At 43.8% G+C, this 14,953-nt stretch overlaps 1 protein-coding gene across 1 annotated transcript in view; it reads right to left on the reverse strand.

Moving 5' to 3' along the window:
* The window catches only part of rapgef2b (Rap guanine nucleotide exchange factor 2b), a 116,072-nt gene that overhangs the window by 78,878 nt on the left and 22,241 nt on the right, over positions 1–14,953 (reverse strand). Inside the window, 1 exon segment of the mRNA XM_080465468.1 lies at positions 3,367–3,437. Within this exon segment, the coding sequence (XP_080321594.1) occupies positions 3,367–3,437 (71 nt within the window).

The following is a 14,953-nucleotide window of genomic DNA, read 5'->3' on the forward strand; positions in this document are numbered from 1 at the left end:
ACACACACACACACACACACACACACACACACACACACACACACACACACACAGCAGAGAACAATGAGCTCTAAACATTAACAGAACACGGACATTCTAGGGGACAGACCATCAAATTGGATTGTGATACAGTGACTGTCAAAATAAAACTACCAAGTTGGATTGTTATTATGGTGACTGTCAAAATAAAAGTACAAAGTCCAGGAGAAGATGCACTGGGAGTCATAACAAGATGGAGGAAACATTCTGATTGGCTCTGCTGAGCATGTGTAGAAGCAGCATTTGTTTTCAAGAAGTTTCATATTCCGAACGTGAGAATGAAGAAGTTTTGCTCTTTCACTTGAGAACGTTGTCGTGTAAATGGGCTTTTAGTCTTGTGATGACCTGCTGCACAAAACCGACTAAAGATGAGTAATTAAATCTTCGATCTCACAAGCAGGGTTAAAATGTAAACGTTCATCATAAACATGTCATTTGTTAGATACATTCACATAAATATTCACTTTTGTTCAACCCCACAATCATTTCTCAAGGTTTGAATCCCCGCCTGCTGATTCCACTGCAGTACGACGGCAGGAGGAATCCACAGATGTGATGTTCTGATGTTTTGTCCGGCTGCATTGCATCATGGTCCGGTGAGACCGCCGATGGAGAAGTGGGTTGTTCTGTGTTTTCTACACTGAAGCTCTTCTTCTCCTGGTGGTTATGTAACTTTGGTATGTGGAGATAAAAGGTCCAAAAACTGACCTTTACCACCAGATTCTTAAAAATATACGCAGCTCATGAGGTCAGTTGTTTGTATGCAGCTTGTTTTGGTCTGAGATTTCAATTTCAGTTTCTTTGGGTTTAATGATGACAATTGAAAGGATTACATAACTGACTGGTGGTGCATTAGTTTGTCTTTCAATAATAAGTAGAGATTCAAATTAGGTTTGTTTGGTTCATGACTGAAGGCAAGAGAATGTGATTCCTCCCATCGTCAACACCAAGCGGTAAAAAAGTCATCCATCCATATCTACACCCCTACCCCCCACCCCCCCCCCCCCCCACCCCCACCACCCCACCCCCACCCCAACACGCCTCAAACATCACAGGCAGGCAGCAGCCATAGTAAACTGCAGCTGATCAGAAGACAACAGGCTTGAGGAGTAGCTGTGGGCGGACGCCGTGGTGGAGCCCCTTCACACAAGGAGCAGAAAACAATGCCGGCTTTAAAACAAAAAACCAAAAAAAACATGTTTCTGTGGGGAAAACAACACATTCCTCCCAGAATCAACGTAGAGGACAGAAAAAGAACAATAACATAATTGTAGAGTCGGAGGGCTGCCTGGCTGGGATGTTGCTCGTTCTGTTGTTGTGAGTTGGGAGCGATGACGGAGCGGTGGGCCGGGCCGTGGGACCGCCGGGACATTCCTCAGGATCCACCCCGGGAGGGGGGAGCGGGGCGGGCGGGGGGCCTCGGAGGGGGTCACACACAGGAATGTTCCAGCTCAGGGGTGGGGGGGTCATGTACTTCCACATTGTTCCCTCGCCGGCGTAATCCACATGTATGCACACAAGGCATGCTGGGAACAGACTTCTGACACGCAGTGTTTGGAGAGTCCTCGCCACACAGAGACTACCGGAGGCCGCCGCCGTCACAGGGGAGCAACAGGCGAAATGATGTATTGACGCGAGAGCGGCGGCGTCTCATGGTGGCTCGCTTCTGACGGGGATTATCATCTCATGTGGATTACACAGGATTTCTCTTCATTTGAATCAAAAAACCTTCAGATATCCGACTAAAATGTAACTTACAGAAGGAAAACTAACACAACATTTTCAAGCAAAAATGCTAAACTTTCGTTGCGACACTGTCGTTAAGAATCTCCACGTACTTCCAACGTCGATGTTTATAGCGGACTGTTATATGCTTCGCGCGTGGGGGGAATTATTACAAAAACAAACAGCACCTACTAGTGGCCAAACATGAAATCACCAATTTCAGCAGCCAGTAGGACCTGACATGGTTTTTGCATTTTTTTGTTGACTCAGCCTTTTCCCTTGACACATTGATGTGTAAACAGGGTCTAAACCGTGACACAAGTCGAAGTTGCATTATTTATTGTGCATAACTGAAAATAAACTCTAGTAAAAGTGAACACCGGCCTGTGCACCTTGGAAAGTGTTTGCATGCCCGTGACGTCGGCACAATTTTGCACACTCCACTCGTCGCTCTGAAAAGGTCAAGTGACTGCTCTCTGTGGACGTACACGCTCCCCTCTGCATGCCACCGCCCCCTGCTGTGCACGGAGAAGCATGACACCTCGTGTGTTCTGCAGTACATGAAGCATCTTCCTCCTTCTTGAGAAGAAGAGCCGCTTTGTTCAGTTCTTGTTGGACGGAGCCGCTAAAAGAGAAAACTGAGTGGAACCACTCAACAAAAGCAGGTCTGAGGAGGGAGAAAGCAGTGCCGCATTCTGATGCACGTGAACGAGTGTTTGTCTGCAGGCGGCTTCATATTGAAGTTAGAAAATTTAAAGGAAAATTTAAAAACTTTAATTGGGTCTTTTAAATCTTTCAATTTAATACATTAGTAATCTTTTATAAGGATTTTAAATGTAATATTCATTTTTGCACGTGTTTTAGGAATACTCCCATATCTTATCATGCGTGTATTAGTCGCTTCCTTTAATAGTTTCTCACTCTTCTTCTTACAACCAATTATTTTTCTTGCAGAGGTAACTCGCAATCACACCTTCTATAATTGATCTTTATATAGAATATAGGTGTGTGTGTGTGTGTGTGTGTGTGTGTGTGTGTGTGTGTGTGTGTGTGTGTGTGTGTGTGTGTGTGTGTTATGCAGCTCTAATGTGCAACCCAGCTGAAGTCTATTTACCATTTAAATTGCACCTTATTGACTCAGCAGCTCTCTACAAATGTTCCTTGTTTGTTATCTAGAGCCGTGAGAGGTGATTAAAAGACACGGGGGGGTTGGGGGAGGGGGGTGTCTCAAATATTTAGGCCCCGTTTCCATGACGACTAAGTGAAAACGCAAAGCCTTTGTTGTGTTTTGGGAGTCCATTTAGACCACTGAGCGCGCAACTTTTTGAGTGTATTGTTCTCCGCAGTGTGTGTGTGTGTGTGTGTGTGTGTGTGGGGGGGGGGGGTCACTACAAAAACAACCAACAGCACCAACTCGTGGCCCAACATGCTAACTACATCGTTTTCCGCATTTCTGGGTGAAATCTTTCTGGAACAAAAACGTGGCGTTTTCACTTGAAATGTGTCAACGCCCTTGAGCAAGCAGAGGTTGGTGTCGGTTGTGAATTCGCTGCCTGACCTCCCGTTTTAAAACACTATCGGGTCACGTTGCAGGACACTGACCTCAGCTGGTGCTCCCGCAGGTTGGATAAGGCCTCCATCCCGTGAAGATAAGAGTAGACGATCTCCAGATCCTGAGGAAGAGGAGAAGAGCTCGGGTCAGCCACAAACAAGGAACATCTTACACTCTCAAGTAGGCATGTCGCAATAATCAATAAATCAATTAATTGCACGATAATTAAAAATGAGCTGGCTCAGTTTGCCAGGCTGGATAATGTTTCATTTACCAAAGACGTCACTGTGAGCGGCGCTCATTCTGGTGTTAGTGAGCGGCGCTCACAGTTTAATGTTGTTTTAGAGAGTTGCCAGATTTCTGAGCCTTCCAGTGGAAACCTGGTAAGGCTCACTGTGAACGGGCCTTAACATGTCGGGGGGAAACAGCCAATCTGGCAACAGCAGCCACCAGAGTCGCATTTTGATGACGCTGCATACGTCATCAAAATGTGAAGCATCACGACAAAAACAAGTAGAAGACAGCAGCTCTACCTCAGACTCTGTCTCCACCATTAATACTTCATCTTCGTATGGTTACAGTACTTTCTGGATGACAAGCCACTACTTTTTTTTTTTTTACATGCTACAATTCTAATTTTACATTTTCTTAAGAAATAAAAGTTTATTTATCTTTAAAAGGGTATACTTGCATTATTATACCATTATTAATATATTAGTGGAAAAATGGTATCAAAACGGCAATATTATCTTTTATCGCAATAATTTCTGGGACAATTTATCATCCAGCAAAATTTGTCATCGTGACAGGCCTACTCTCAAGGTCAATTCAATTCAATTCAATTTAACTTTATTTATATAGCACCAAATACGACACAGTCATTTCTCGGTGCTTTTAACAGAGAAAAGTGAAAAACCCAACGAATTCACATGAGCAGCAGATTTATTTGCGACTGTGGAAAGAAAAACTCCTCTAACAGGAAGAAACCTTTGTAGAAACCAGAGTCAGAGGTGGAGGCTTCCTGCTGACCGGTTGGGGTGAGGGGATGGAGGAGAGGAAAGGATAGAATAGACAGAGAGGTAGATTGGGGGGGAGATACAGCGATACATCAGGCGGTTCCATTCCCCATGTGAGCCATGTAGAAAAGACACTAAACCAGAATCCATGGCGAGAGGGTGGAATTCAACCACAGACACTATCAGTTATACTGTTTTTGTTTCACTAAAAGCTTATTTTGTGTAAAATATCTTCCATTTGATGAGTTTATAATCAGGTTTGAAATTACTGGTTTGACTGGACGATCATTCAGGCTGTGAACTTGGACGACATCATTGATTTGTGTGACTGAACATCGAAATAAAAAGCAATAAAGCACCTCGCTGAGAGGAAAAATAAAGAAATAATGGAGCAACACTGCACGGCGATGAACTCCCCATTCAATTACTTCATCAAGTGACCCAGTGAGCAACTCGGACTGTTTGGACCGGCGCCAAGGCGGAGCTGGCAGGCTGCACAGCCACTCCACTGTCGTGTGTGCGTGTGCGTGTGCGTGTGCGTGTGCGTGTGCGTGTGCGTGTGCGTGTGCGTGTGCACTGGAGGTGGATGTGGCGACACAACACAGAGCTTGTTTAAAGACTAAAACACACAGAAGAGCGACTCGCTGTGTGTGTCTACATTATTTGTTTCTGAGCGGAGAAGAGGAGCAGCTTTCTAAAAATTGTCTGCAACGTGTTGATTTAATGGCACGATCTCTGCGGTGGGAGAGGAGCAGGAGGCGTCAGAAGAACCCCTGAAGTGTAACTGACCTTTAACTGGCTGAAAATACTCCAACCAACTCAATGAGGAGCTGATCTCATCTCACAGGCACACGTACACACTTCAACTGGACTCAGACCGGGATTCGGTCCCTGTGAGGTCGACCTGCCAACCACTACACTGGTGTTCCATTCGGCGACACAGCAGGTTGTGGTTCTGACTTCAACAGCTCCCATTTGGATATTCTGGCCCTGTTACATCCTCACTAACCCAGACCTCATGTTCAAAGAGTCTGTGATCACAAACACACTAAACAGCAGGCCATGTTCAGACGTCTACTGCCACCTGCTGGCTGAGAGCGGAACTACAGGGCTGCTGAAGGGTTTTTTAAAATCTGGAAACAAACAGAGGACAGATTTCTAATGTAAGTGCAGATTTAATTTAGGTAAGAGTGTGTGCAGTTTGTAGGGAAACTAAATTGAATGGAAGTTGTTGAATAATCAAATCATTCCTCATCACTGTAGGTGTGCTATGAAATGTAAAATGAAGTCATAGTTTGACTGTAAGAAAGTGGTCATCTTATCTTCATACACAAATCCTCCCACAAAAACCTTGGATATTCATTTCTTAAATAATTCTGAGATCTAAACTTCCTCCAAATCCTGGAAAAGCAGAAGACTGAAAGACAAATGGATCAATCGGAAGATTAAGTGACGAAGCATCTTTGGCATAATAAGAATAAACATTGAGAAAATGTATTTAAATAGTGCGACAGTGCATTGACCTCGTCACGTTCATCTGTATTTCTGACAGATGATAAACCAGACTCAGCTGATTAAACATGATCTCTTAAGAATTTCATAGTCTTTGTCTCGAAATCCTGAATTCTTTTTTTATAAATTTGGAGTTCAGTGAATAAATAAGAACTTTATTTCCACTGTGAAACACCAGTTTTGTTAAATATCAATTGCTAGACAAGTCATTATGGTAAAAAATGTAGAAAAATGTGGCTACTATTAGAAGTAATAAAGCCAAAGATTAACAGTAATTTAAAATTGATTGAGGATTTCCCAGTAACGGCCTGAGGGCCGGTCAAACGGAGCTGAAGGGGAGGCGGACCTTATGATGCCCACATCAGTGAAGTCATATATATATATTTATTATATAGTTGGAAAAAATAGTGTTGCCGTAGCAAAATACATACAAAATATAATATAACATAAAACTGTGCATCAGAATCATCAGGGTAATGATGTAATATAATTATATTTTATCTTACACCAACAATGATGATAGTTTATAGTCAATCAGCTGAAAAACTATGAAATCACAGCAGATCTCTACAGATGATAAACTGAAGACATTTCTTGTTTGTATGAGTGTGACCATGAGTGTGACCACTAGGTGGCAGTGTTGCAGGCTCCTTTCCCCTCTTCTCACCGTGACATCAGAGGATTACACAGCTCCACTCAATCCAGCCTCACAGGGAGAAAAATGCACAACCATCAATTGTGGCTTCAGTCTCAAATATTTCACATCGACTGTATGGAAAGAATGTAAAGGACGCCGTGTTTTCCACTCCCCCGATCTCCTCTTACACCGAGCACAAACACCGTCGCCGCAGAGTGTGCAGAAAGCCGATGATACACGACGGCTGGACGACTCAGGGTTATAATTTCATGCAGCTTTTCCATTACTCTTCATTCACAAGCAAGAAGAGTTTGGCTATATGAAGCTGGTTCGAAAGCTTTCGTCTGTGAGGCCTTCACAAGTGAGGAGTTCCAGCGAAAACGCAAAACATGCGATGCATTTTGGCCGTTTGTTTCCACGGCAACGCTGCTCGGAGTCACCGACAACGCAGCTTCGGTGAAAACGGCTCCCAAGATGGAATTTATTTATTTTTTTTACCCGAAAAGAACCTCATTGAGATTAAAAATCTCTTTTTCAAGAGTGTCCCGGCGAAGACAAGCAGCAGTACATTAAGGTTCCACATAAAACATGATGAGAAAAATGTCAATACATTAAAAACATGCAAATTCACTCATATACATATATGGCCCACAAATTAAAATTAAGTTCCTCATTGAAAACATCTGCATGTATGAAACAGTTTTTCATACAAATACCCAAATGTTCCCATTGTTAATGTTTACAGTGTATTGTTCTCTGCTGTGTGTGTGTGTGTGTGTGTGTGTGTGTGTGTGTGTGTGTGTGTGTGTGTGTGGTGTGTGTGTGTGTGTGTGTGTGTGTGTGTGTTTTTCTTTACAAAAACAACCAACAGCGCCCACTAGTGGACCAACATGCTATCGTTTTCAGAACGTCGCTGTGTAAACGTGAAACTTTTGAGAAACGAAAACACAAAAAAACCCAGTTTTCTTTTGAAAACGGGGCGCGAGGGACACGATCAAACGCTGAGAGTTTGACGGTTTCTAAAACTTTTCTCTGTCCGGGAGCAGGATCAACAAGCAGGGAACAGAGGCAGGAAGGAAAAAGCAGCGGAAAGTCGGACACTGATGAAGGCGGCGTCCAGCTGAAGTGCAGCTCATTGTGAACGTCGAATGAAGTCAAAGCCAGTTTATTTTAAAGTTTACAGCTCGAGCTCTAATGCCGCCCTGTTCCCTCGCCACTCTGATCCTTCCAGGAACGCCAGTCGCCGCTACAGGAGGGGAACAACATTCCAAGATGCTGCTCTGGAGAAAAACCTCTGGGACACTTTCACAAAAACTACCCGGCATTCCTGGCATTCCAGAGACTTCCAGCAGACTGGAGCTCCGTGTAAACGCCTCTCCTTTCAGCTGGCCGTGTCATCGCTGCACTCGTCCGCTCGGGAGACAGATGGCAGCGGCGCAATGCAGCAGGACCAGTGACGGCACTTCCTGTCAGGGGCAGAGTCGACAATGGCGGGCCTTGTGTTCCCGAGGGGGCGGTGGGGGCGGGGCGGGGCGGGGGGGGGGGGGGGGGGGGGGGGGGCGTGGCGTGGGCCCGCTGCCAGCCGCTGGAGTGGCAAAGCATTCAGCGGGCAAACGGAGGTCAAGGAAGTGGAGATGTTTTCCCTGAATTGTGTTCTCAGAGACTTGGCAAGATGCTGAATTAAAAAAAAAAATACAGTTGCAGTGAAAACAATGTCAGGAGGAGAGATGTGACAGGGAGGAGGAAGAGGAGGAGGAAGAGGAGGAGGAAGAGCTGCTGGCTGCGACCAAAATAAAGGAGTTTGTGGCAAAACTTTTCTGGTTGAAATGTGCAAGATACCAGAGAGTAATACTCGGGAAAACTTTCATACTGGTCGAAATGTTGTATTTTGATCATTTTGACCTCGTTGACACGACATTTCACGCTAAAACGCAACGTTTTTGTTTTTTGGTTTCCAGAAAGATTTTGAAAATTATGTCCTTTTACTTGTAAATGGTAGAAACACTGAAAACAATGTAGTTTTCATGTTGGGCCACAAGTTGGTGCTGTTTGTCTTTGTACTGAAAAGACACACACACACACACACACACACACACACACACACACACACACACACACACACACACACACACACACACACACACACACACACACACACACACACACACACACACACACACACACACACACACACACACACACACACACACACACACACACACACACACACACACACACACACACACACACACACACACACACAAGGACTGGGAGTCATGACACCACGGAGGAAACTTTGTTCGGATTGTCTCTACTGAGCATGTGCAGAACTAGTTACTATGGCTGAGTGTGCAGGAGCAGCGTTTCAGAATAGTTACATTTTCCCCCCATTTCCATGAAGACTGAACGTTTTTTGTTTTTTTTAAAGCTCCACCTTGGAAGCCGTTTCCAAAAACGAACACCCAAAATGTTATGAAAGTCATCTGTTTTCACTTGACAATGCTGTGGTGTTATTTTTTGGACTAAACGTTAGGAGACGGAGGAAAACCCATGGCGGGCGCTCGAACCGTAAACCTAAACCACAGGCGGAAGATGCAAACTCCACACAGCTCAGAATCAAACCAGGGTCCGTTCGCTGTGAGGCAGAAGGGCGACGTTAGTCTGCAGCACATTAAATAAATCAGACCTCATGATGTCATCGCTCATCTAGTCACATGCACGTCTGCAGTTCTCAGGTAATGTCAGAGGTCAGTGGTTCTCTTCATGAAGCTTCAGCAGATTTGCATTTAAAAAAAAAGGAATTTCCTTTGAGGGAATTGGAAAAAGTGGAATCTGCAACTTGAACAAGAAGTGTTTGCTTCATTTTAAAAAATATGAATTTCTCCTAACTGGTCCATAATCCGTCATCCTGAACTGAAAGAGGAAGCTGAGCCGTCCTCTAATCGGTCTGTGATTAATGCAGCAGTTCATCCTGAACGGCGATGCGGCGGCGACGTCTTTGCCTTCCTTATCTCGCCGCAGCACAGCGCCTGCTCGCCCAATACGAGGCTCTTCCCCGGTCCCGCCGGGACACAAAGGGTCCATCTGTTTATTCCCCTCTGGCTCTGGCCGAGCGCAGATAGCAGACCCCTGCATTCATCCAGCGGACGCAGCAAACCAACATCAAAAGAGACGAGAAGAAACGTTTGACCAACAAAAGGACGGACAAAGAGTCGGCGGTCGGGAGGTGAAGGGCGGGTCGGAGCGCTGAGCATCTGGAGGAGATTCCGTTTGAATCAGAGACCATGTTTGTTTTAGATTAACAGCTGAAATACTTGAACTGAAGACCGATGGCTAAACAGGAAGTCATTCAAATATTTGAAAAAGAAACGTCAACTACACTGGAGGTGAAATTGTTTTGCGTATTTAGAAATGAGAAGCAGCCCGTTTCCTTTCTGGGGAATCGTTGTCAGGAACTATGTGTTTGGAGATGATCTCTCTGATGTGACACTCCTTTTCAGAATTAAAGCTCTAAACTACCAAGAGTTTACAAATTAATAAAAAAAAAATGTTATTATTTCTTAACAGTAGTAGAAGGAACAGCACAAAACTGAGACCTTCAAAACTCCCAGGATGCAACAGCCTTATGAGACGCTCATTTTCTCTGTATTTTGCACCAGAAGGTTTCATTAAAATTGCCTTTAGGTTGAGATTGTGGCCAATTTTCTGTAGTAATTGTTTGGTTTTGTGAAAATATAGACGTTTTGATCACGTATCCTCCGAGTAAAGAAAAACCTTCAAGTTTGAAGTTGAAGGTTATTCTGGCGCTGACTCACCGGCCAGCCCACCAGAGAGGAAGAATAAGATGTTTATCTTTGTCAGAGAGGACTTGAAAAAGTCTCCATGGGTGTAACATTCAAATCTCCTCATCCCCTAAATAACAGGTTTGTCAAGAGTGTGTGTTTTGCAGTGACTGACAGTAGGTGTGTGTGATCTGAGCGGTATCGATAAAGGGTTCATTTCCAAGAAAGGTCCAGTTCTGTCTGTCGGTGTCCTGTCTTTAAACGTTTCCCTCTGCAGACAGACGGAGCTCTGGTAACGAGCGGCGTGGGACTGGGGCAGGTCGTGATGATATGTTTCTATATGGTGGAGGATTGAGCGATTAAGTGCTGCAAAGCCATGGAAGCCAGACACACACACACACACACACACACACACACCCAGTGTGTGGCTCAGCAGCGCTCCGGCCTCAGCGAGTCGCCCGGCAGAATAAATCAATGATGGAGTCTCCTCTGTTGACAACATTAACACACATCAGGCCGCCTGCATTAGCGCCCAGAAGCAGCGTCTGCTCCGGCTCCGGGCGGGGAGATCCTGCCTTCACTCCGCTCAACACAATTACACATTTTATTTGTCTGGCTGAGCTGCAGACCGTCTCTCCTAGAAAATCTCATTTCCACTGAGTACCGATGGAGGCCAATGTTTGTCGGCTGTTTCTGGATGTAGAGATCCAAAATTACATTCGTACAAAAAAACTCTACATCCAAACGTCGTGTATTGTCTTTTTTTGGTAATTTGTTTTTCAATTATTTTAAAGAGTTTCTTGTGATGTTTTGTATGTAAAACTACCAAAGTTGGTGTGTTTTTCATTCAATCTTGCAATTCACGTTCGCACCACTAGGTGGTGTACTGAGTCTGTACTGAGAGCAGCAAGAGAATTTGTAACAGGACCAAACAACTTAAAGTCTTGGCTGCTACACGTTAATGTTTAGTTTGAGGAGTTCCACAGCCGCCATACGACTGGCACCATAGTTGAAAGTCAAGTCCTTTATTCATCACATACAATTATATTTAGTAAAAAGTGCAGTGGAGTGCTTTGAGTACATGTTCCACAACGAAACAAAAGTTTTTATAGGACAGAAGAATAACAAAAATTAGGAACAATTTAAATTTTGAACACAAATAACAAAAAAAAATTATTTATAATAATAATATCAATAATTAAAAAAGGAAATTAAGGCAGACCAAAGCTTAAAGTTAAACAGATAAATATAGGGAGGCCAGTGTCACCAGTATAAGTACACAATATATACAAGTAAGCTATCATTGATGAAACTCTGATTCTATAAAGAACAAAAGGATCACATCCGACCATGTTTGGTTGCAGCATGAATATATTGAAATTCACCCATTTTTAGGACGTTAATGTGGATGTTGCTTGTGTGGTTTTCAGATGCATTGATTTGACTAATCAGATGTATTCTGCACAAAATGTTCTACTATTACTGACTTTATTTTATTTTTTTTAATTGACAAATACAGTAGGTAAGCTGTAAGTTGTTGTAGCCTCAGGCTCCACTGTGCTTGTTTTTTCTCTCCCAGTGAAATAAGCTTTGATATATAACTTTACCTTTAAATTATTAGGCCTGTGTGTATCGGGTGGGAAAAAAACAGTAAGTCAGAAATGTCTTCCTATCTTGTGTTACATTGTCGTTGCCTCCTGATGAGCGAGACGGTGTTGTGGGAAGTCGTGGTGGAAGTAAGTCAAAGGTGAAGCTTCGACAAAAGAGCCAGAACTCGTGAAAAAATGTCTGAGGAAGGAAAGACGTGAGGAAGGATATCAAAACAGACAGCGAGCCTCTGCCAGCTACTCCTATTCTTGTGTGTGTGTGTGTGTGTGTGTGTGTGTGTGTGTGTGTGTGTGTGTGTGTGTGTGTGTGTGTGTGTGTGTGTGTGTGTGTGTGTGTGTGTGTGTGTGTGTGTGTCTTCCTCCTGTGAGGCATATGTGCCGCCAGCGCTGCCTGGCGACTTGTAAAGAACTTGTCTGAAAGAGTTTTTCACACCGAGCAAAAAAATCTCACTGACAAACTGTGAAATCTGCCAAATTGTGGCGGTTCCTTCTGTCCGGGGCGGCGGTGAGAGGGAGGAGCAGCTGGACAATCCCACTTGATTCTTAACTCCCGAGGGAAAGAAAACTTTTCCTAACACTTTCAAACTAAGCCCGGACCCCCTGCGGTGGTTAGAGTGAAGCTGTTAGTTGAGCAGTCAGTCGAACTACCAACCTCCCTGGGTTAGTATCAGGACAGACTGATTTCTTACTCTGGCATACTTCTGGTATGAACATCTAACATGCTAAATATTAACCCGGTTCAATTACATGGTCGACACAAGACCCTCATGTTGCCGTCAGAAACAAGACCACCGCCGAGGAGCAAGTAGATTTAGCTTCTGTTGATATGTCGGGTGAGATTTGTGAACAGATGACAGCAAATATAAGAAAACATTTTATCCAGAAACACAGAAAAGTTGTTGATGATGTACAAGGTAGCAGAAGTGAAGACAGTCTGTCCTCTCTCTCCCTGGCTTGTTTCAGGTTTTATAAAGTGTGTTGCTCCAACCAGCCAATCAGAAATCAAACCCTATATAGCGTCATCGGGGGTTTAGCCAATCCCAATCAAGGTAGGCCCTCCCTTTGACTCCTCCCACAATTAGGCAGCTCTGCTCTGGCACATTGCACCACGAGAGGAAATACTTCCTCCTCTTCCCAAGATGGGCATGTGTGGGCGGAGCCAGTCCAGCTCACACAGACACAGCAGATTCTGAATGCAGCTCCTATCATCCAATATTCAAATGAGGAAAATCAAGGAGGAGCTAGAAACTTAGAATACTGAAGGTTTCTGGACCGACCAGACCAGGAGGAGGAGGAGGAGAACATCTGGATAATATGATTCCTTCAACAATAATCTGCTTCAAGAGACAGTTGCAGTGTAAAAGCAGTTTGAGGCTGCAGAGAGAAGGACTCTACAAATGCAACAACCTATTTTAACATTGACTGCAGATTCTCTTCACGCACAGTTCTATGTCGACTCGTTGCAACGTTCCCAATCCCGCCAGTCAAGGAAGAATTGGCCGTTCTGATCACAACAACTTTGGGGAGGATTTGTTGTTGTTCCGTTTCAGGAAAAAGCTGCGAAAAGCACAAATTAATCCCCCACGACTCGGGAGCGAGGACGACCTAGTTCTGGAACAATTGCTCATTTGTCACCGCGGGGCGAGCTTTTCGCTGCGTAGCTTCACCCTCTGAACTTTACTGTGGCCGCTTCAAGGTTGGAATCAAACAGAATAGATGTAGTCCAAAATAATAATAATAAAAAAAAAAAAAATGCTAATAAGGGCTGGGAATATAGCTGTGATGAAGGAAATCCACTGCGATAACAGGATTTTATACCTTTTCATTGGTGTGCGGGACTTTTTTCTCATTATTTAAGCTCTTCATTCAGGCTCATTCAGAGGCTGGGTTTTTTTCTGCAGCCACATCTAATGTCACAATCCCAGTCGTCACTTTGAAGCTCTGACCCCTTCCAGGTTTGCTGCTCTGCACCATCGACTTAACGTCGGTATTCCTGGATCCTGTTACCGTGACAGTGCAGGGTGTCGGGCCGGGGTGAGGCCTGCATTCCTCAGATGACACCGGCTGGATGTCTCAGTGTCCACAGCACCGACACCACACAGCAGAAAGAGGCCAACTCAGAGGCACCCCCCCCAACCCTGACCCCACCCCCAACCGATCAATAACCTATGGAAGGAGTCAAAGAACATTCTGGGTCAACTATTCAGACCATGTGAGGCTTTAACAGTCCAACAGAGACAATATGGCGACAACTGACCAATCGTCGTTCATTATTCTGACAAAATGAGTAATTAAAGTAAAGACTGAACCTGACGAGTCACCAAAACTCACATGGCATTGAGACATTAAGACGATAATCTCAGTTTAGAGTCAAGGACGAATTAAAAGTTAATTAATTCTCATGATGTTTCGAAATGATTTGTTCCAAGTATGTTTAGCTGCTGTAAAAATAAAGAGATAGACTTTTTTTGGACTTTTGACAGTGGTGTCAAACATTTTAGTTCAGGGGCCACATACACCTCAATTTCATCTCAAGTGGAGCAGAGCGGTAAAATAGAGCCATAATAAGTCTATAATTTTGAAGTATTTGTTGTGGGTCAGAGTATACTCAATATTTTCACAAAACCAAAAACAGACTACAAGTTCAACATGAAGTCAATCTTAAAGAAAACTTCTGGTGCAAAATACAGTAAAATGTCCAGAAAACTTCTCCTATAACTGTTATATTAAGTCGACTATATAATTAATACTGATTAGAAGACAACAAACCTTTATTCAATTCTGGATGTTGTTCGGTCCTTCCATTAAGACCTGATGCAGCTATTGGAGACAGATTGAGTCGTACGCCATCTCTTGAATGTTACATTAGCCCCTTTATCCATCATGTCATTGTGTTTCTAAGATCCGTGCAGCTCGTATTTAAAAACGTGCAAATATCACCTGTACTCTTTCGGTGGAAACCATGGAAACAAAATACTCTGATTAGTGAAAATACACAAAAGTGTTGAAGAAAAATGTGCAGATTAACGCCACATCTTAAAGAGCTAGTTAAAATATAAAGATGGTTGTACGCAACCGTCCTG

The sequence above is a fragment of the Lipophrys pholis genome, assembly GCF_963383615.2.
Source record: "Lipophrys pholis genome assembly, chromosome: 6".
Taxonomy (NCBI): domain Eukaryota; kingdom Metazoa; phylum Chordata; class Actinopteri; order Blenniiformes; family Blenniidae; genus Lipophrys; species Lipophrys pholis.